Source organism: Molossus molossus, unplaced genomic scaffold (assembly GCF_014108415.1).
Source record: "Molossus molossus isolate mMolMol1 unplaced genomic scaffold, mMolMol1.p scaffold_m16_p_8, whole genome shotgun sequence".
Lineage (NCBI taxonomy): Eukaryota > Metazoa > Chordata > Mammalia > Chiroptera > Molossidae > Molossus > Molossus molossus.
In genome coordinates, this window is record NW_023425402.1 from 50,224,571 (window position 1) to 50,245,196 (window position 20,626).

Consider the following 20,626-nt stretch of genomic DNA (forward strand, 5'->3'; position numbering starts at 1 on the left):
GATCATCTTTCCAAGCAAGCCCATTTGGCTTAAAAATAAATAAATAATAACCCCTTTATCTGGAAAATGGCTTTTGACGTGCTTGAGTGAACCTTCTTTTCAAGAGGGTAACAAAAACAGGCAAAGAAAGCGTAGTATTTCCGGCAGAATATTTGCCTCCTGGATTCCACAGAGATCATTAATCATGGTGGTGCGGGGAGGGGGTGTTTAGAATATATTAAATCTATGCCAAAGGGTCTAACGTTTTCAAAAATTTGCATAATTACTCCCAATAAAGATATTTACAAGGAAGTTATACTTGAAGTGAATTACTTTGTGGTACAATAGAAAAAATTCTGGACCAGGGACTTGGGAGACCTGAGTGGTAATATTACATAAGGGTTACGTTGGCAAGTTTCTTAACTCCTGTGGATTTTAGGTTTGTCGTTTGTAAAAATAAGAGAGGTGACCGGCTAGATGAGGCCCTATAGTGACCATCTCCACATCTGAAGCATTTTAAATCCCCAGAATTTGGAATCGTCATCTTGACTCGCCAGGGCTGAGAACGACCTGACGCCAGCTCCCCTTTACTGCTCGGGAGATACCTGCTGCTGTCCTCGACCGAGAGCCAGGAGGGCTTCTCAGCGGCTGCGGTCCCCGAGCCTCGTGCTTCATGTTCTTGATGTTTCATGTGGAGTAGTGTTGTGCTGCTGTGAGAGTCTCCACAGTGAAGAATTTTTTTTAAAGGGGAAGGAAACAAAATTTAAGGAAAGAAGCTTTCTTTTCAATGTTTAATCAACCTTTGGCTGGCTCACTCATGTTTAGAATTAACTGTGGCTTTGAATCACTGTTGTGATGTTATTTTTTATCTGTAGTGTCCCTGATGAAGGTTTCATATTGAAACATGCTAAAGCAGTTCCTCTTACGAGATCACACAGGTCCTTGCAAGGGGTCTGTCGGACTCTGGTGGTTGCTGTCTGTCGGGGTGCAAGGCGTGCCAGGGGCAGACCCTGTGGCTGACACTGGTATCACGGCTCCTTGTTGACCTGGATCTATCGCACCCCCGTTTGCTCTGCGGCTGACAGCAAGGAGGGGGAGGCAGGGCCCGCCAGCTTCGTGTCAGGAGCCTGCATGGCGGACCTACTTTCTGTTACTCTAGTGGGCGCCTGTTAGATCCCATGTGAGCTCTTTGCTCCCGTCTGCTAAGGATCCCATGAGAGCTTTGTCATCCAGTTCAAGGGTGGGCCTACAGTGGGCACTCAAAAAGAATCGATGTATATTGCCAGCTGTCTTATTTGGTAACAAGTAAGAGGAAAAAAGGGGGGGAAAACAGTGCTTTTGCTTTTTTAACTTGAACCTGAGTATTGTGGTAGAAATAAGCTATTGCAAATGGAAAAATAACACATGGATTTAAGCTCTGGCAATTGTCTACCCTTGTCTACTCACCCAGCAGTGATGGCTGTTGTATTACATACACAGATGCTCCTTGACTTACAATGGGCGTACATCCCAATAAGTTGAAGGTGCATTCAATACGACACTGTAGCGTTGTTTACCGTCTGGGTGTGTGGCAGACGGAGCTGGCTCACTGCCGCTGCCCAGCGTCACGAGAGCACAGCGCCACATATATCTAGCCCGGGAAAAGAGCAGCATTCAAAATACAGTTTCTACTGAACATGTCACTTTCACACCATCATACAGTCAGAAAACTATAAAACTACTGTAAGTCAGGGACCGTGTATATACAAAAATTTCATTATAACTCTTGTATGCTACTGATGGTAGTTTAAGGTTCTGCTTTTCCTACCACAACTCCACTCGAGCAAATCAGAGGAGTCGGAGACCAGTTGGTTTGAGGCTAATGGAGTAGAGCGTTCTGAGCAGATTTGCCAAATGTGGGAGTGGGTCCTGATCGTGAGAACTGAGATGACTGAATGAGGGCCTGCCTGGCAGGGGGTCCCTGGCACAAATATGACTCAGCTGGCAACTGGGTGGCCGAGGAGAGAGTGAACTAAGCGGGTGCGAAAGAGGAGCACATGCCAGGGAGAGGTCACGGGCCGGCAGAGGCGGACATGGAAGTCCTTAGCACAGGAGTTTGTTGGCACTCTGTGAGGTGACAAGGGGGATTTGCAGAGAGAAAAGAGAAGACCAACTAGAGAAAACTGCAGAACAGTAGCATTTGGCAAGAGGAAGAAGAGCCAGTAATGGATCGATTAGGAAGGTTGAAAAAGAATGAGAGGAATTAAGAGAGAACCAGAGAAATACTCTACCCAGGAAGCCAAAGAAGCCATTGCCAGATGGGAAGAAATCAGTTCAGAAATGGCATTTCTGAACAGTGGGGTGAGAAGAATTCTTCAGTAAATGGTGTGTAAAGTTGGCCATTTGGGTTAAAAATATAAATGTAAAAATTCAAAATGAAAATATAGACAAATATTTTTATAACTTGGGGTGAGGGATTCCTATATATATGTGGTATCTTTATTCAAGATACCACAAAGAAAGTTAAAAAATAGGTTATAGACTGGAAAGAAATATAAATAAAACATGACAGAAAAAAACGGTTAATATCCTTCATGTAAAAAGAGTTTCAATAAACAGTAACACAATAAAAGGATAGGCATAGTTTATTCTCTGAGGAGGAGCTATGAAATGACTAATAAATAGATGAAAATGTTTACTAATTAAAAAGCTGAATCTTAAAGCAATAATGAGATGGTACTGTTTGCCTACTAGACTAGCAAAAATTAAAATCCATTTTAATATCCACTGCTGATAAGACATGGATGCTTAGTTAATCATTGTCACTAGGAGCTTAAGTTGATATACCATTTTTAGAGACATATTTTTCAAAATCTAGTGAATTTTTAAATGCACATACACTTTGATCTAGCAATCTTATGTCTAAGAATATATTCTACAGAAAGCATGCGTATACAGTATTTATCTTAAAAGGATGTATTCCATCATTGATAACCAAAAAAGAATAGTCTGAATATCTGTCAGTGAACAAATGGTTAAATAAATGTGTATACATCTCTACAATGAAATACTAGGCAGCAATTTTTTTTTTTTTTTTTTTTTTTTTGATACGTGCCCCTAGCGGGAGCCGAACCCAGAACTCTGGTCCGCAGGCGGGAGCCGAACCCAGGACTCTCTGGCCAGGGCAGCCGTTTTTTTAATGGGATAAATCTGAGTGCTTTAACCTGGAAAGACTTCCATGATGTCTTGCTAAGTGTTAAGTTGTAGCCCAATATTAGCCTGATTCTGTGTGTTGCCATATAATAACCATATATAATAATCACATATAATTGTATGTGAATAATTACACATAGATGTGTCTCTGTAAACTTAGGAAAAGGCTGGGAATGGTGTACACCACCACTGGGTGGATGTTGGGACGGAGGGACTAGAAGAAAGACACATGTTCATTGACGCCCTTCGGAAGAGCGTGGGGACGAGTGAACAGGGTAACAAAGTGTGAGTTGTGGGCGTCGGTTACTGTGGCGATGTTGGACCAGCAAGGAAGGGAAAGATGGAAATTTAGCTTGAGGGGCAGGCAGGGCAATACAAAGGGGTTTGGTTTTTTGTTTGGTTATGTAGGATAGGAGAAATGTGAGCCAGTTTGCATGCCAAGGATAGGAAGAGAATACAGAAAGGAAGTTGTCATTGAAGAGTGAGGTGGTGGTGGAGTTGGGAGGCATGGAATCAAGGCGGTGACCTTCTTTCTCTGAGGTTGTAGATGGTGAATGAAATTGGCAGGAGTTTTTTTTTTTTAAGAGCTCGTAGCAGGTGACCAGATACAAAGAGTAGCGGATGTAAATGGGTGGTGTTGGGAATGGAAGAAAATGGAAAACATTGGAAACAACTACTCTGGAATTGATATAGGAACAAAAAAAGATATAAGATATTTTGAAAACGCACAAGAAGCAAATAAAAACAAGGAAAAAGCATACGGAATTCATTTGGGGGAGGGGCAATATAAGGCATAAGTTCAAAGCCCATGAGTTCAAGTATTATCAATTTGTCATCAAGTGAGTTGGCATTTCCTGAGTGCCCAGTAGCCCAGAGAGAAGGAATCCAGTGGGTTAGGTGAGAATTAGAGGTATTTAGGCATTACTAACACTTAAAGGGCCGGCCAAGGGTCCCAGGCTGTGCAAGGAAGCCCAAGGGAAGCCAACAGCCAGACAGTAAAAGGGACTGAATGTCATAGTAAGAGTTTTAAAAAAAAAGCAGTCCTGGCCAGCGTAGCTCAGCGGGTAGAGCGTCGGCCCGGGGACTGGAGAGTCCCAGGTTTGGTTCCTGCTAGGGGCATGTACCTTGGTTGCAGTTTGTCCCCGGCCCTGGTTGGGGTTGTGTGGGTGGCAACCAGTCATTGTGTCTCTTTCACATTGATGTTTCTTTCTCTCTCCCCCCTTCTCTCCCTCTTGCTCTATCTGAAGATAAATGTAAAAAATGTCCTAGGGTGAGGATTTAAAAAAAATATATATATATATATATCAGATACTCCAGAAATAAGGAGGGGAAGGAGGTGGTGAGAGAACAAATTGTAGTCACAGGGGGATGTCAGAGTTCCTGGCAGGAGTTTGAAGTTCCAAGGGCCGAGGTAAAGCTAAGGCGATAGGTGTTGGTAGGGCCTGTTGGTCTATTTGTGTAGACGTTAAGTCCTGTGAAGGAAGGAGCCATCCAGGGCTTGTTCATGTTTATGTCTCCAGTGATCAATGCAGTGCCTGGCACATCATGGACTCAGCAAATATTTGAATGGTGGGACGGAAGCAAAGGGCTTGACATTGAGGCATTTAATCCTGCAGAAGGTCAGGATGCTGGACAGGTCATCAATTTAATTGATAAAGTCACTGAAGAAAATCACAGGAGAGCTGGAGAAAGAGAATTATCGAGTCTCGTATTGAAGTTGTCGAGGACTGTGGGAAAATAACTGGGTTTTAGTTTATGTTAATTGACGAGAACAGAGGGAGTGATAAAAGCAAACGGCCTGCCTAGTTGTTTGCGCCGAGATTCACCCACGTCAGAGTAGCTAGGGGGCATACTAAATCTGCAGTTTGGAGCCCACCCCGACCTGTGGAGTCAGAATCTCTGGAAGGCAGGCTGGGGAGCTGCGTGTTGAACACGTTCGCCACAGAGGAGGACCAGCCCGTGGGGTTCCGGAACCGGGCCTGGGTTCCGCTTGCAGCTCTCCGGTGTGGCACCACACGGAGACGAGGCGCTGACGAGCGTGTCCTCCTAACTGAGCAGATCCAGGGCCGTGGGGAAGAAAATGACCCAAAGCCTCTTAAAGAAAGCGTTCAGGCAGTGGCGTCAGGAGGAAGCCAGTTTCAGTGAAGGAAGTAGAAAGTGCGTGCCGGAAAATGGCGGGGGCTGTTCCCAGTGTCTGTTTCCGAAGATCTGAAAATTCCACGAATGGGGATGGCAAAGGATGCTGCTGCGTGTGTGTGCGCCTGCACAGGAAGAGTTGATAAAATATATATGCAGGCATATGTGAGGTGTATATATTTATTTCAGGACTGAAATAGCCTTCTTGTAAGGAGTATTGAAGATGATTTCATCGTAACCACCTTCACAGGGCCCTTTCACTTATGGACCGTGTTCACAGTGTATTTATTTATTTATTTAACCCTCACCCGAGGACATTTTTGCATTTATCTCCAGATAGAGCAGGAGTGAGTGAGGGAGGGAGGAAGAGAGAGGGAGAGAGAAACATCAACGCGAGAGGGACACATCAAGTGGTTGCCACCTACATGACCCCAACCGGGGCCGGGGACAAACTACAACCGAGGTACGTGCCCTTAGCGGGAACCGAACCCAGAACTCTCTGGTCCTCAGGCCGACACTCTAACCACTGAGCCAAACTGGCCAGGGCCACAATGTTACTTTAACATGAGAACTCCGCCAACTCAAAGCTTGGACGTAGCTTTACAGCCTCGGGCACAACGGGGACGTGGTGCTTTGGTTGGGGTTCTGGAAGGATGCCCTTGCTGTTCAGCCAGATGGGACAGTGCAGACCCACTTGCGGGCGTTGCAGATCCCGCAGGTGGTAGCAGGAAAAGTGGTGCCAGAGAAGGAAGCCCCATTGTCACAAAGCGGCAAGACGGAGCACTCGGAACAGGAGGTCTGAGAGTTAGCTTAGGGGGACGATCGGTGCATCGGGGCTGCTGACTGGGGACAGAGGAGGGTGCTGCCTGTGGGGAGTGAGCTGGATGGAGAGGGGTTGGTGCCAGGGCAGGCTCTCAGGATAGGTGGGAGGTCGGGGGTGGCCGGAGGGGACACTGGGTTTTGAACAGCTGACTCAGTTAAGGTAGACTTGTGAGAGCCAGTTCTCCAGGTCCCGTCCACCGTTGTCTTCAGAGCTTAGTGCAGTGCCAGGGATTTAGAGCAAATATGTGAGTGAGCAAGTGGATGGGGGGGTAGAAGCAAAGGTCTTGACATTGAGGCATGTACACCTGTGGAAGGTCAGGACCGGCAGGTCATCAGTTTCATTGATTAAAGTCACTGAAGATCATGATGTGACTTGGGTGCTCCAGATTCTCCCAAAGGCCCTCGATTTTAGCTCGTTAGCCCCAGCCAGTCACTTGACACGTGTTCTTCTTACTCTGCATTTACTTGTACCACCCACATAGTTATACTTGATTAGAGGCTGCTAACTGCCACTAAATTAACTCTAAATACAACTGCTCCTTTGATAATGTTGAACTCTGCAGAGTATTCGCCATGACTCCTAAACTGTCAGATGTATCTTTTTCTCAGTATTTCTCTCCAAGTCACAAAAGAATGCTTTTTCTACTACTGTTCTTGGCAGGTTTCTTGCCAGACTTGCAGGCACATGTTGTGGCCCAAATCTGCATCTCCTCCCCCACTGTTTCTTTCCAAGCACTTTGTAGCATCTTTCTACAATAGAACTGCTACCTCAAAGCTTTGGCTAATATATGGCTGCAAGTCACACTATGTGTAAAGGCTTACGGCCTTGTTTGTAACATGGAAGGTCAGCAAGACATTTTAAGCTGAGTACTTTCCAAATGTCATTTGGGGTCAAGAAACCATGTTTGCCCAAAGAGAAAGCCATCTACACATTTTCTGTCCAAAAAAGCCATTATCAGCTTTTGGTGGCTTATCTCTTATCCTGTGGCTTATCTTTTGAATAGCATTTAATATTCTCTTTCTTATCCTTTTATCCAAAAAGTAATGAAGATAGAAATGTTGACTGAACTTGCCTGAGGTTGCTCAGATTTGAGAAGGTTTTATGAACCTAAATTGATAAATGTCTTTCGCCTGAAATAATAGGATTTGTGTTGTTCCTCATCTACTTTCTAAGCTAATATATGTTTTGTTGTTGCTAACATCAAAAATAGTTGTACATAGAAAAATGAGGGCAAGTCGAGTATCTTAACATTTAGAGAGGAAGTTGAATGTGAAATTTGTTTTCCAGAAAAGAAATCTCCCTAGATTGAATTGTTTGGCAGGATGGCCAGATCTGACCGTTTCGGTGCTGGGAACGGAAGACAAGTGTTTTCTGTGTGCCTCGTGAAGGCCGCATCGAGGGCGAAGGGCTGAGGCCGAGGGAGGATGAGCGCTATGCCCAGGCCACCTGGCCGGACAGCGGTGGAGCAGGAATTCACATTCTCCCTGTGTTCAGACCCGTGTGCTTTCGCTGCTCCACGCTGTCTCCGCGGAAACCGAAAGTGCTCCGTCGTCAGATACCCTTTCTGCTGCTGGGTTTCCGCTCTGCTGCTCTGCACCTTGAAGAGAAAATTATACCTGTGCGTGTTCCCCGTGGAAAAGCATGTAAGTGCTGACTCAGTAGGGCTAAGTCTGACTGTTCTGCTCTCTTGTGTTCTAGATTTTCTACCCTAGCAAGGATGGCACAAAGATCCCAATGTTCATCGTGCATAAAAAGGGCATAAAATTGGATGGCTCTCATCCTGCCTTCTTATATGGCTATGGTGGCTTCAACATATCGATCACACCCAACTACAGGTAAGCGCTGAGCACTCTGGCACTGCGGCTTATGTTTGCTCTCCTCTCTCCCATGGAAAGAAACCACAGCCTAGTCTGTTAAATCATGTTTTTCTAACATATTTAGCCGTATATTTCTTGCTCGTCGTTTTCACGGAGGGGCAGGATTGTGTGTTCACGTGCATTTTCGGCCAGGAATTTCAGGGTTGTTGCAGGCTGATCTCGTGTCTTCAGTAGAATGGGCCGTTTGGCCCTTGCCACCACCCTGCGCCCTCGGTGTTCTCTTCGGGAGGAGTGACTTTGCAGCAGCGGAAGTCTTAAAACACTGTCTTAACATTCCGCCACAAATGTGTTTTCTGTTCCATTACTTCATCCATTTTAAACTGTCCTACACTGTTTCTGTGATTATTTCCCAATGACTTAGGTTCAGGGAGAAAAATCTAAATGTATACTTTTGCTATTGTTTAGATAAATGTCTTCTGTCAGTTATTTGCAAACTTAATTTTAACATCCCAATCCTAGTATAAAATGGAATTTACTTTGAGCATTTTTAATAAAAGCAAGGAGACTCCTGCCAGCAAGATCAGTTTAAAGCCGACTTCTAAATAATGCCCCCCGTGCAATCTGATCCACCTTTCTCGTCTTTTCCCATCTGAGCAGTATGGGGAGAGATCCTGGGGAAACGTAGCAGGGGCATGATTGGGTGCTGCTAAGGCCCGGACCATTCCCAGGCCTGTGTCACCTGGCTGGCAGGGTTCTGTTTGCCACGGTCGTTGTTAAAAAAGAGATTCCGTATACATGAGGGCCTCATTTGTTCTCTGTGTGCATTAAGAACTTTCTGTTCCCTTTGTACAGTGAAACTATTTACCAGTATAGTCAGGTGAGATATATTGAATGCTCGTGACGTGTGAGCTTTGCTGTTAAACATTAATCAGAAGTTATTTTTATTTTTACTTTAATCCAGTGATTTAAAAATAATGGGCTCCAATTTAGATGATATTACACATGGAGTGTGTTCGGGGATACATTATTATTATTATCATTAGTAGTAGTAGTATTTGAGATGGAGGGAAATAACATGGTCCTTGCCAGGCAGGTACCGGAAGGTTAACCATTTCACTGTTTCTCAGTGTGTCCAGGCTCATCTTTGTGAGACACATGGGTGGCGTCCTCGCCGTGGCCAACATCAGAGGAGGCGGTGAATACGGAGAGATGTGGCACAAAGGTGAGGTCTCAGACACAGACACGGCACAGAGCTGTGAGGGGCGTAGGAGCAGGAAAAGCATTTGACTAAACAAATGAAAACTATGGATATTTTCAGACACGTTGCAGGCATCACTCCCCCTTTAAAAAGTGAAGTTATCTTAAAGCTGTTTAATTGGTCGGGGAAATGAGCGGTTTGATGTGGACAGTCTGCGGCTCAGCATCTGTGGGTTGTATTGTGCTCGCTGCCCGAGTGCAGTCTCCTTCCCCCACTTACCCCTTTCCCTCCACCTCCCTGACACTTGGTCCTTCCACATTTTCTTTTCTTTTGTGCTCTGTTTAATGAAGCACCTATTTTTCCGAAGCATTCGCTCTGGACATACTCAGAATTGTTTGCCTTGTTGGCAGTGCACTGGGTAGATTTGTGTCTGTCACTGGCAGGAGTGAGTCTGGGGCGCTGTTTTGTATTTGTTCTGTCTCCTGTTAGCCTGGCTTTTACTGTTCAGCATCATTTGACTGTCTCAAAACAGACTTCAAAGCGAGTCATTTTCCCTTAGAAGAGCCACCTAAAGTAGAGCTTTCCTGTTCCCAGTGTGGGCATCCTTTTGCTTGTTTTCTGCAATTTTCCCGACATCACTGAGAAACAGCATCCTGCTAGCTCTGCCACTGTGACTGCCACTCAGGCTTCAGACACGGCACAGGAGCTAGGCCATCGTCCCTGTCTGGTACGGACGAGTCCGTCTCCATTCTCTGGCCTCCCGAAGCGTCTCATCGGTTGAGGGTATTGCCTTTGTGCTCACTTTTATCCCAGATGGTCACAACCTTTTTAAAGAATAATTTTTATTTTTAGAGCCCTGCCTCTTCCTTTTCTTTATATATGGAGCACACGCCCTCTCCCAAGCTTTTGTGTATCTGGAATTCATAGACGAACCAGTAGCCTGAAGATGATGTTTTTCACTTGCCGTATCCCTGTGTCCTGTGGAGGGGGTTGTGCACCTTCACTCCACCAGCTCCGTGTTGCCCGCTCTCTCATCAGCCATCATTTGTGAGAGGCCGGCCCACTGGGGCAGAGGCAGCCACTCGTGCTCGGGCTGGTCCGCAGCTCAGGCAGGAGGGCTCGTCGCCCACAGCAGGGTGTCAGAGGCCACCCTTCCTCCAGTGTTCTTCTCCACCTTCCTGAACCTGAGGCCGGTGGCTCTGGTTTTCTGTATAAAGTCAAACCGGCAGCCCTGGCCAGTTTGGCTCAGCGGTTAGAGCATCAGCCTGCGGTCCAGAGAGACCCGGGTTCAGTTCCCACTAAGAGCACATATCTTGGTTGCAGTTTGTCCCCGGCCCTGGTTGGTCGTGCGGGTGGCAGCCACTCGATGTGTCCCTTTCACGTCGATGTTTCTCTCTCTCTCTCTCTGAACAAAAAATGTCCTTGAGTGAGGATAAAAAAAAACGGCAGAGATGATGGTAGATCTTTAAAAAGATTTTTATAAGCATCTGTTAGGTGTCAAGATGTAGGAAAGGCCCAGGCCCGACCCCTGCGCATCCAGCATGCATCCCAAGGGCTGACAGCAGACAACACACTATTTGGGCCTCTTAGCAAGAGTTCCCGATGGACACACGGGCTCAGGCCGGCCCTCTCAGGTCCACTTCTGCCACATCACCTCCAAAGACTATCAGTCATAATTGTATTTGAAACAGCATAGAATTCATTTTGTAATTTTAACTTTGACCTGACATTAGAAGTGACGCTAAAACCATATTGTGAAATTGTGAAAGAGATGACTGATAAAAGGAGAATAAATAAGAATAGAATCTATATACCATAGGTTTGATTTACATCCCAAATCCATACGCTATGTCTGGAAGCCTTAAGTCTCCTGATTTCCTCATTGAAATTTTGTGGTATGTACCCAAACACACACACACCTGCACAGACTCCTGTGCTCTCCACAAGAACCCAGACTCTTCTCGTAAGACCCTCCGGTCATCAGGGCCACCATGCTCTGGCAGGGCAGAGTGCCCTGGGTCTGGTCCCCACTTTCTTTCTCATCTCTGTTCATTAGAATGCATTTATTATCCAGAAGCCTTGGGGAGCTTGAGTGAGGCTAACAGTTGACCATGTTTAGACTGATTCATAAACTTTCTCCAAATTTAGGCGGCGACAGGACCAGAAGCGGACCCCTTCCAATTAGACCCGAGCATGCCGAACATTGATAAAGCTCAGTTCCATTCTGTTCATTTAATGCTCTTCAAAAAATACAGTGATATACTCAAAATGATATTATTCCTGGAAACTGTCATCCTAGCTATTCTAATTCATTGATAATTTCTTATTAAAATCTTAATAACATTTGCTTTGATATGAAAAAGTCTCTTTAGTAACACTGCTGCATCTTTAATCGAATTCCTGCAGATGTGGTTAATCTCAGATATCTAATTAGATCCTCCTGCCTTGCTTCACTCACTTCACAGGCAGTTATTTTAGACGTCTGTCCTTCCGAGGGCATTCCTTGGCCGTCTGGCTTTTCCTTTTCCATATTCCAAGACCTTACAGATGTTCCTCTCTTGAAGGAATTGCTTTGTGTGGTTTTATACATCAGAATGACTTCTAGATGAGAAAGCCCAGCTTCCCTGGGGAGGTGTTTGGGACCCTCTTCATTCAAGACTTGAGGAGCCTCTGCACTGAATGCTTATTTGCAATACTTACCCGTTTTAAACTCCTGCAGAGGGGTGAGGCGGGTGCCTCTGCACGCGCCCCGTCTTCCCAGGGACGGAGTCTGCACGGGCCTGCGGTGTGCTGGCTGGAACTCGGGACTGAACTCTGCCCCGTCTTTGTCAGCTCTCCGTGCAGCTTCCGCAGAGTACAGGCTCCTTCATTCTCGTGGCTCACTGACCTAACAGACCCTCTGTCTCTTCCCTGTGGGGCATTTGCCTCTGAAGTTCTAGGAGTTCATAGAAAAAACACAAATCCACCAGATGGATTAGCAGCTGAGGAACTGATGATGGATTTCACAACACACAACAAAGTTTAAACTGAGGCACTTTTCTCAATGCAGTGTTAGCCCATTGTGTTTAAATTAACTTGAGCAGTAGTTGAAACTGTGCCCTCTTGTCATTTGCATTCCCTTTAGGTTAAACTGTTGTGTTTTCTAATGTTTTGTGCTGTTAACGAACTCTGTCTTTGGCCCATTGTAGGTGGTATCTTGGCCAACAAGCAGAACTGCTTCGATGACTTCCAGTGTGCTGCTGAGTATCTCATCAAGGAAGGGTACACGTCTCCCAAGAGGCTGACTATCAATGGAGGTTCAAATGGAGGCCTCTTAGTAGGTGAGAACTGAATTCATTCCCTGTGCTTACTAATTAACACTCTTGGGGTTTTCAGATACATTGTCTCTTGATTTACTTTGGCTCAAGGATGGAAGCAGTGGTACCAAGAAAGCAAAACCCACCTGGGCCCAAAGGCCCAGCTGAACCCACTTTCCACAGACGTGACTCGTGACAGCCTGAAAAAGCTCTTTGGCCTCCCTGCTGAGCTCTTCTGGGCCGGGCTGCAGTTCACTCTCCAACCGGACGGGACCCTTTCCCCACACACAGGTTTCTAGGGTTCAGACAGCACAGTTCTGAGCCTGATAACCCCTCCGATTGTGTTCCTCAGTACTTGCAATATGTGCTCATCACTAAACATGTGTTGAATAACTACACCCCATGATGTTAAATGCTGTGGGTATGGAGAGAAAAGTCATGAAGAGAATGAGGTTCATACAAAAATGGAGCCATAGCATAACAGTAATAAAATAGTTCCCTAAGTAATGCTTACCCAGTGTGCCAGGCTGAGCCCTTGATATGCACGCTGCCTGGGGGATGGGCACTGGTACTGTCCCCCCTATGGAGGAGGACAGACGGGGGCACCGAGAGGCTGAGGGGCCTGCCCAGTGCAATACGTTAAAAGGGCTGGGGCCGCACTGTGGGTTTAGCTTCTGTTCTCTCAGCCTCTGTGGCACTGCCCTCAAGTACCTAATTTTTGGTAGTCTAATGAAATTTTAGTTGCATTTTCTCTCTCAGTAGCACAAACATTGTAATGAACATTTTTGGTGGACCTGTACTTTGCTTGCTGGGTCTTCCATCCAGTGTCATTAGGATATGAGGGGCCATTGTACACACGTGACAGTTTAGGGTTTTCAATCCTGAACGGTTTGGGAGGAGGGCGGTCAGGTAGCAGCATTCAGTTTCCCTGTCTTGTAAATATACTGAGTCATTGTCAGAACCTGAATTCCTGTCCTTACTCTTTACCCCAGGAGAATACAGTCTTAAAGAAAAATTTCCTTTGGAGGTAAAATCTATACGTCCAAAATAATTGGTTTTAAATTTCAAAAGTATATTGATAAGATTCTTATGAACAACACAGAGAACACCTCTGCCTTCCTGGAGCTGTCGTTCTAGTTTGAGACCAGTGTGGGCTCGGAGGGGTCGGTGCACCTGGTGCACCTGAGCCACCCGGGGCTCGGAGGGGTCGGTGCACCTGGTGCACCTGAGTCAGCCTGGGCTCGGAGGGGTCTAGCCACTTCGAGGAGGCCCTCATTCTAAAGCTATCTAAGTGTCCGCCAAGAGTCCTCTCTCTAGCATAAACTCAGGTATGGTTGAAAGGGGCTAGTTGTGAATTACAAAAGGCACTCAGGAGTTCTGTGCCAGGGACAAAGACTAAAACAGTATATCGCAGTATCACAGGCTTGATTTGAGATTCCAAACCAGTTTCTTAACCTCCCTCATCACCTGTGAAAGCGAGTAGGGATGGGAGGAGGGGACACAGGTTTTTCAGAAAGCCCTTGAGTTTTTCAAATAACCCTCCCCCATTGAGATTCACTTTGGGGAGTAAATCTCTATTACTGATGAGAATATTCCACCCTCGGATATATTAAAAGGATGGGAAATCTTGAGGACCATTAGGTAAGTGATTTATGATGCTTTCTTCCTGTGTTCTAAGAAAAAAGGCAACCAAGGTTCTGAAAGCATCTTAAGTGTTGTTTTGCTTTGGTTATTTCAGTGTTTAATGATAGACTGCCTTCCCTTTCTTTCTATCTTGGTTTTTAGCTGCTTGTGCCAATCAGCGCCCTGACCTCTTTGGTTGTGTTATTGCCCAAGTTGGAGTAATGGACATGCTGAAGTTCCATAAATACACCATTGGTCATGCCTGGACCACTGATTACGGGTGCTCAGACAGCGAACACCATTTTGAATGGCTTATCAAGTAAGGTTTTAATTCATATTCACATGTATGTTGCTAATGATTTGATCCTTTTGATGTCAAGACTGTTCAGAATTACGGTGTTTGACTCCTTGCTCTCCTCCATGTCTCATATTTGCATAAAATTTATTGCAAAAAGTAAGGGAAGTGGCCCTGGCCGGTTTGGCTTAGCAGTTAGAGCGTTGGCCTGCGGTCCGGAGAGACCCGGGTTCAGTTCCCGCTAAGGGCACGTACCTCAGTTGTAGTTTGTCCCCGGCCCTGGTTGGTCGTGCGGGTGGCAGCCACTCGATGTGTCCCTTTCACGTCCATGTTTCTCTCTCTCTCCCTCCCACTCTGTCTGAACAAAAAATGGAAAAAAATGTCCTCTGGTGAGGATTAAAAAAAATAAAAAGGGAAGTGATGGAAATACCTGTCTGTCTGCCTTGTTTTGATCTTTAACAAAAACAAACAGTCAGAGGTGAAAGGCAGAGTTCTAAATGTGCAGACCACCCCCCACCCCCGCGCCGAAGATTCCCATCTCCTTCTACAGACTAATCTAGGTACTACTGTGAAGGGACTTTGCAGATTAAATTAAGGTTACTGACCATCTGACATTAAAATAAGGAGGTTATTCTGGATTATCCAAGTGGGCCCAGTCCGTAAAGACATGGCCCTTAAAGGCAGAACGCTTTCTCCGGCTAGAGTCAGGGATGCGGCGGGAAGGGGGGCCCAGAGAGGAAGCATCAGAAGGACTTGACCCACTGTCGCTGGTTGAAGGTGAAAGGAGGGGCCTGAGCACCTGAGAACAACGCCATCGAGGACATGGGACCTCAGGCCTGTGGCTAACGCAGCTGGGTTCTGCCAACAACCTACATGGGTCTGGAAAGAGTGTTTTCCAAAATTCCCCGATGAGAGCCCAGCCAGCTGACCCCTTGATTTTAGTCTGGAGAGATTCAGAGCAGAGAACCCCGCTGAGCCAGCAGAATTCTCACTTCCAGACCTGTGAGATAAGAAATCAGTGTTATTTTAAAAAGCCACTGCATTTGTGGTACCTCAGTCAGAACCACTATTTCACAAGGCGTCATTATACCTGACATCAATATAGGTGGGATTTCCTCTTTTAAATTAAGAAATGAGGCAATAGAGAGGAGTGTGTGCACACGCAGTTGCACTTGCTCTGCGCTCACGTACGTGCACGAGTTTGAAGCTCCCGGTCGTGCTGTGGGGATGCTGACCGGCTCCCCTCTGCCTGTCCCTCAGCCACGTGGCAGATACTTCGATTCTCAAGACTGTTGGCTCTTCACTGTCTCTACTTCCCACATGTAGGGGTTCAGGGATTATCCGCATTATTTAGGAATTGCCCTTGGAATAAGAAGAAGCCTGCTTCTCAGTCTTCTCAGTCAGTTATAAATTTATCAAGTTTTTTTGTTCATTTTATATGCTTTTTATGGCTAGCTCTCTCCAGCTAGAAATTCAGCTAAACTTGGACACTTTTAAACTATTAAATCCAGTTCTTTGATAGGGGCAGGGGACTGCCTTTGCAAAGCTGTGATTTTTAATTGCACAAATAGCCTCATTGACACACACTGGTAAAAGCTGGATATTGGAAGAAGCCACAGTTTCGATTAACCAAGATAAAATACACATTTTGCGGGGATAAGTACCATTTAAACTCAACTGAGTTAATTGGATATCGAAGACAACAAAATCTGTGATAGAACCTGATACTTCCAAAATTCATTTGAAAGCAAAAAAGTTCTGAATATTTTTTCTCTTACAATGTCTGTGATATGCGGGGTAGGCAAAAGTAGGTGAACAGTTGTGAGTGTGAAAAACAGTTTACTCTTGTATTACTGTTTATTACTGTTCAATCAGCACTCACAGGCCTGCAGTTCCTCTTACCGGCTGCTCCCAAATGAGCAGAGCTCAGCCCCACACACGGGAGCCAGAGGGGCCTTATAAGGAACTGCTCAAGCCCTGCAGACCTCGGGTCCCTTGAAGTACCATCTGGGATGTCAACACGGGCCCCCGAAGACAAGCTGGATAAATAAAACCCAATCGGTTTTTTTCTACAGAACTTCTTAGAACCTTTAATGTATGAATGTGGCATGTGGATCTTGGTTGGGGGAGGGTGTAACATTAATAGGCAGAGTTTTCCAAACCTGTTTCCCCATGGAGCTGACTATCATCTGGAGGACTGGGGCAAATTCAAAAATACTCTGAAATGAGAGCAGAAAACTGGTCCATTGCCACCCACCCCATCTCATCGATTGGGAGACTAAACCCCAGAACATTTAGCCTTGACTTGGTTAACTGAGTAGAAATTTTACCATTTTCAACTACCATCCAAAACTCGACTAAAATAGTTGATTATATTCATTAATGCTGAACCCTTTGAAAACATGACACTCATGTTGAATAAAATATAAAGAAAAACGATCCAGAGATTTCCCTCACTTAACTATTATCAGTCACTGTTTAATTCAACTGTGCTTTTATTCTAAACGCTTTTTGTTAACGTAACTGGCAACTTACCTTGTGCTTCAGAAGCTGCCTTCTCCTCCGTGGGCTCTCACACTGGCCAACGCCAGTGTCTTTCTGCTGGAGCAGCAGGTCGCCAGCAGCCTGCCCCAGGCACGCAGACAGCAAAGTAGACCCAGAGAAGACTTGCGATCTTCCTGAGACTGCGAGCTGAACCTGGAATAAAGGTCTTAGAGATATTAAATGGGCAGAAAGCTGATTTTAAGTTCTTCAACAAAACAAAAGCTTGCGCCTCTTACATCCACAGTGTGATTTAAAAAGACAGTCGGGCCTGGCCAGATGGCTCAGTTGGTTGGAGCATCATCCCACACACCAAAAGGCTTCGGGTTCAATTCCTGGTCAGGTCATATGCAGGTTGCAGGTTTAATCCGCAGTCGGGGCATCTATGGGAGGCAACTGATTGATGTTTCTCTCTCTAAAAGTCAATAAAAACATAACCTCTGGTGAGGATTAAATGAAAAAGAAAAAAAGTAAAAGGACAATCAGTCCACTTGGTAGCAGTGAAAAAATAAGAATCGGGGGCGGGGAAGCCCTGCCCAGGGTGGCTCAGTGGACTGAGCAACATCCCATGGACCGAGAGGTCCCAGTTTGATTCCGGTCAGGCACGTGCCCGGGTTGTGGGCTCGATCCCCAGTAGGGGGCGTGCAGGAGGGGGCCAGTTGATGTTTCTATCTCTCTCCCCCTCCTTTCTCTAAAAAAATCAAACAACTCTGCCTTTGACATTTAGCGTCATGAAAGTGCCTTTGCCTTTCAGGTACTCTCCATTACATAACGTGAAGTTACCGGAGGCAGACGAGATCCAGTACCCGTCCATGCTTCTCCTCACCGCCGACCACGATGACCGCGTGGTCCCGCTCCACTCCCTGAAGTTCATTGCCACCCTCCAGTACATCGTGGGCCGCAGCCGAAAGCAAAGCAACCCGCTGCTTATCCACGTGGACACTAAGGCGGGCCACGGAGCCGGGAAGCCCACAGCCAAGGTGATAGAAGAAGTCTCAGACATGTTTGCATTCATAGCACGGTGCCTGAACATCGACTGGATTCCATAGTGGGATTTCCTTCCCCCCGACAGCCGCAGAAAACCTCAAGGGCTTTCACACCGTTACCACCGAGAAACCACCGGGCGCAGTACTCCCCACGTGGACTCTTCCTGCGCTCACAGACTGCAGTTGAACAGAGCTGCTGCGGGAATAATTTTATCTTTTTTAGGCTGCTTCTTTTTAGCAAGCCCTTGGCGGTTTTTGTTTTTCCCCCTCCACACTGTGCAGGCACATGTTTAAATAAAAAGGCATGTTTGGATAAATAACTAAATGGCAGCCAACACATTGTTACTATTAGACATCTGAATCCAGAGTCGTAGTCAGGCATACTTCGTATATAACACCTCAGTGAGATTTGCTTCTATAATCATAACCAGTATATCTCTAAATAAATGTGGGAACTGTCCTCATGAAAGACTTCTTTGCAACAACAATAAATGTTATTTAAGAATGGGAGGCTTGGTTTCTGGTTCCTTTGTGTTGCGGGGCAGCTCCAGGAATACATTCTAGGTCCTGTCGCTTTTCTACGGGAATGAGCAGTCACTTTTCCACACCAAGTAATTCCCAAACAATGAAGGCCTAGAACGTGAGCACTGGAAGTAAGTTGAGTGCATCCATTCCGGCTCCGTGTTTATGGGTGCTGAAGCTAACAGGTGGCTTCTTACAAATTACTCCGTCGGCTAGAATCTGGTGCTCTTTTGGTTTGGATGCCTCCCTTGGAAAACCAGTGGACCAGAAACAAAAGATCACGCACCTATTTGTCTACCAATTTGGTTACAAAGTATAATGAAATCAGAGTGCTAGGATAGACAACTAAGAGACCACATGAGTGAACTATCCAAACAGATACAGTTATCCAACCTTGTCTTAGTCAGAAATTTCAGCATTTCCCAAGCTGTTCTCCCCCATAGATCACTTTCTGGAAATAAAAGTAGTCATATATATGTATATTTTTTTAATGGGTTTGGATCCCCCACCACCACCTTGAATCCTTAAGAGGAGGATCCACCGTTTTTCAAACTATTGTCTATAAAAAAATTTAAGGCATTTGTTTTACCATCTCATGAAACATTGTTCCTTTGGGCATCAGTTTGGGAAACACCGATCTAACTTATGAGAGAAAACAGTTTCTTCTTTGTCTCGTTTCATCAGACATAATGAAAATAATTATTTTGTATGAAGTATCTTAATCTCTTAAAAAAAACCTTCAGAGGCCCTGGCCGGGTAGCACAGTTAGTTAGGGCGTCATCCCAATACGCCAAGGTTGCAGGTTCAGTCCCTGATCAGGGCACATACAGGTATCAACCAATGAATGCATACATAAGTGGAACAACAAAATCGATGTTTCTCTAAAATCATTTTTTTTAACTTAGAAGATTGCTTCATCATTCCAATATTCCAATAACTTGTACTTTTCCAGTAAATTCTATTTTCTTTGTGCTTTTCTTCAGAGTTCTCTCTGCCTCTTGAATTGTGGTCTAAAATCAGACACCTCTGCCAAGCATACCACTGTCCCAAGCACAGCTGAAAGGTAGCCACCTGGTATGGTTTTTCTTCTAGAATCATGTTTTCTAGTGCTGTTTGTATAAATAAGCACTGTAGATAATGCAGCTGTCATGGAGCGTACAATTCGCCAGAACCCCTGGAGGGAAGCTGTGCCTACAGCCAGCCAAGCGAGCAGAGGCTGACACGTCTGCCTGGAGAGACGCTGACACCCGCTCAGTGCCCTGTGCCTGTGACCAGCACGGCAGAAAAATGAAATGCATTTGCTTAGGTAAATGAAAAGCAGCCTAAACCAGCTGAGTCATTTCAGGTGCAGGCAACTGAGTTATATGCACTCCAGAGCATTTTTCTTTTTTGTACCTTTTTTTAAAATTTATTGGGGTGACATTGGTTCATAAAATTATATAGGTTTCAGGTCTACAATTCTGTAATACATCATCTGTATATTGTGTGTTCACCACCCCAAGAGTCCAGAGCATTTTCGAGCTTGCACGGAGTGGAGCCATACTTCCCACTGAAGTCTCCTGGACAGCAGAAACTGTGCAGAGGCCCAGCTTCCAACCCAAATCCAGCACTCAGTAACTGGTGGTTATGAGGAATAAACACAGTAATACACTTAGAAGTGCCTAGCATGTAGTTAGTTAGCTGCCAATTGTGAGTTCTCTTTCCTAAGCTACTTTTCATTCCTAGATTTTAGCAGGACAACTGAACCCAAAAACAGGGTAGCTTTTTAAAGCTTTAATGATTGGAATGAAGACTTGAGGATGGACTCCTTCCCAGATCTCAGGTCTCTCCTATTCGATGTGCCCTTCGTCTGCGCCCGCGCTCTGCCCTCTGCTCTGCCTTACAGTGCCCCGTGGTGTTGGGGAAAGAGCTGCACCGGTTACGCGGGGGTCTGACTGCCTCGGCGTGGGCCTCGCCGAACATGCTGCTGAGCATTCGGCACCTCAGCACGGTCAAGGCACTGCTGACCACGTGGACACCCCTGGAACGCCGTGACACGTTGCAGCTAGTCCCACAAAATCTTAGGCAGTTACACACAAATGGTGCTGCCAGTTTAAAAGTTTAAATGTCAGCTAAGAAAGCCTGTCACCAATTTCTCCTATTTACCAGACCATTTTGCCAGGCTTGGGGCGTTCCCCAGGCAGACCACATAGCCAGTACCCGGCAGGGTTACAAAGAC

The 20,626-nt window shown here is 45.7% G+C and overlaps 1 protein-coding gene across 2 annotated transcripts in view; it reads left to right on the top strand.

The window, feature by feature from the left end:
• LOC118621718 (prolyl endopeptidase) overlaps nt 1-18,389 on the top strand; it is a 107,427-nt gene extending 89,038 nt beyond the window's left edge. For both annotated transcript variants that reach the window (XM_036249077.1, XM_036249078.1), the window contains 5 exons: nt 7,829-7,965; nt 9,075-9,169; nt 12,334-12,465; nt 14,227-14,383; nt 17,655-18,389. In XM_036249077.1, the coding sequence (XP_036104970.1) occupies nt 7,829-7,965; nt 9,075-9,169; nt 12,334-12,465; nt 14,227-14,383; nt 17,655-17,949 (816 nt within the window). In that variant the 3' untranslated portion in view covers nt 17,950-18,389. The remainder of the gene's footprint in view (nt 1-7,828; nt 7,966-9,074; nt 9,170-12,333; nt 12,466-14,226; nt 14,384-17,654) is intronic.
• The last annotated feature ends 2,237 nt before the right edge of the window (nt 18,390-20,626 follow it).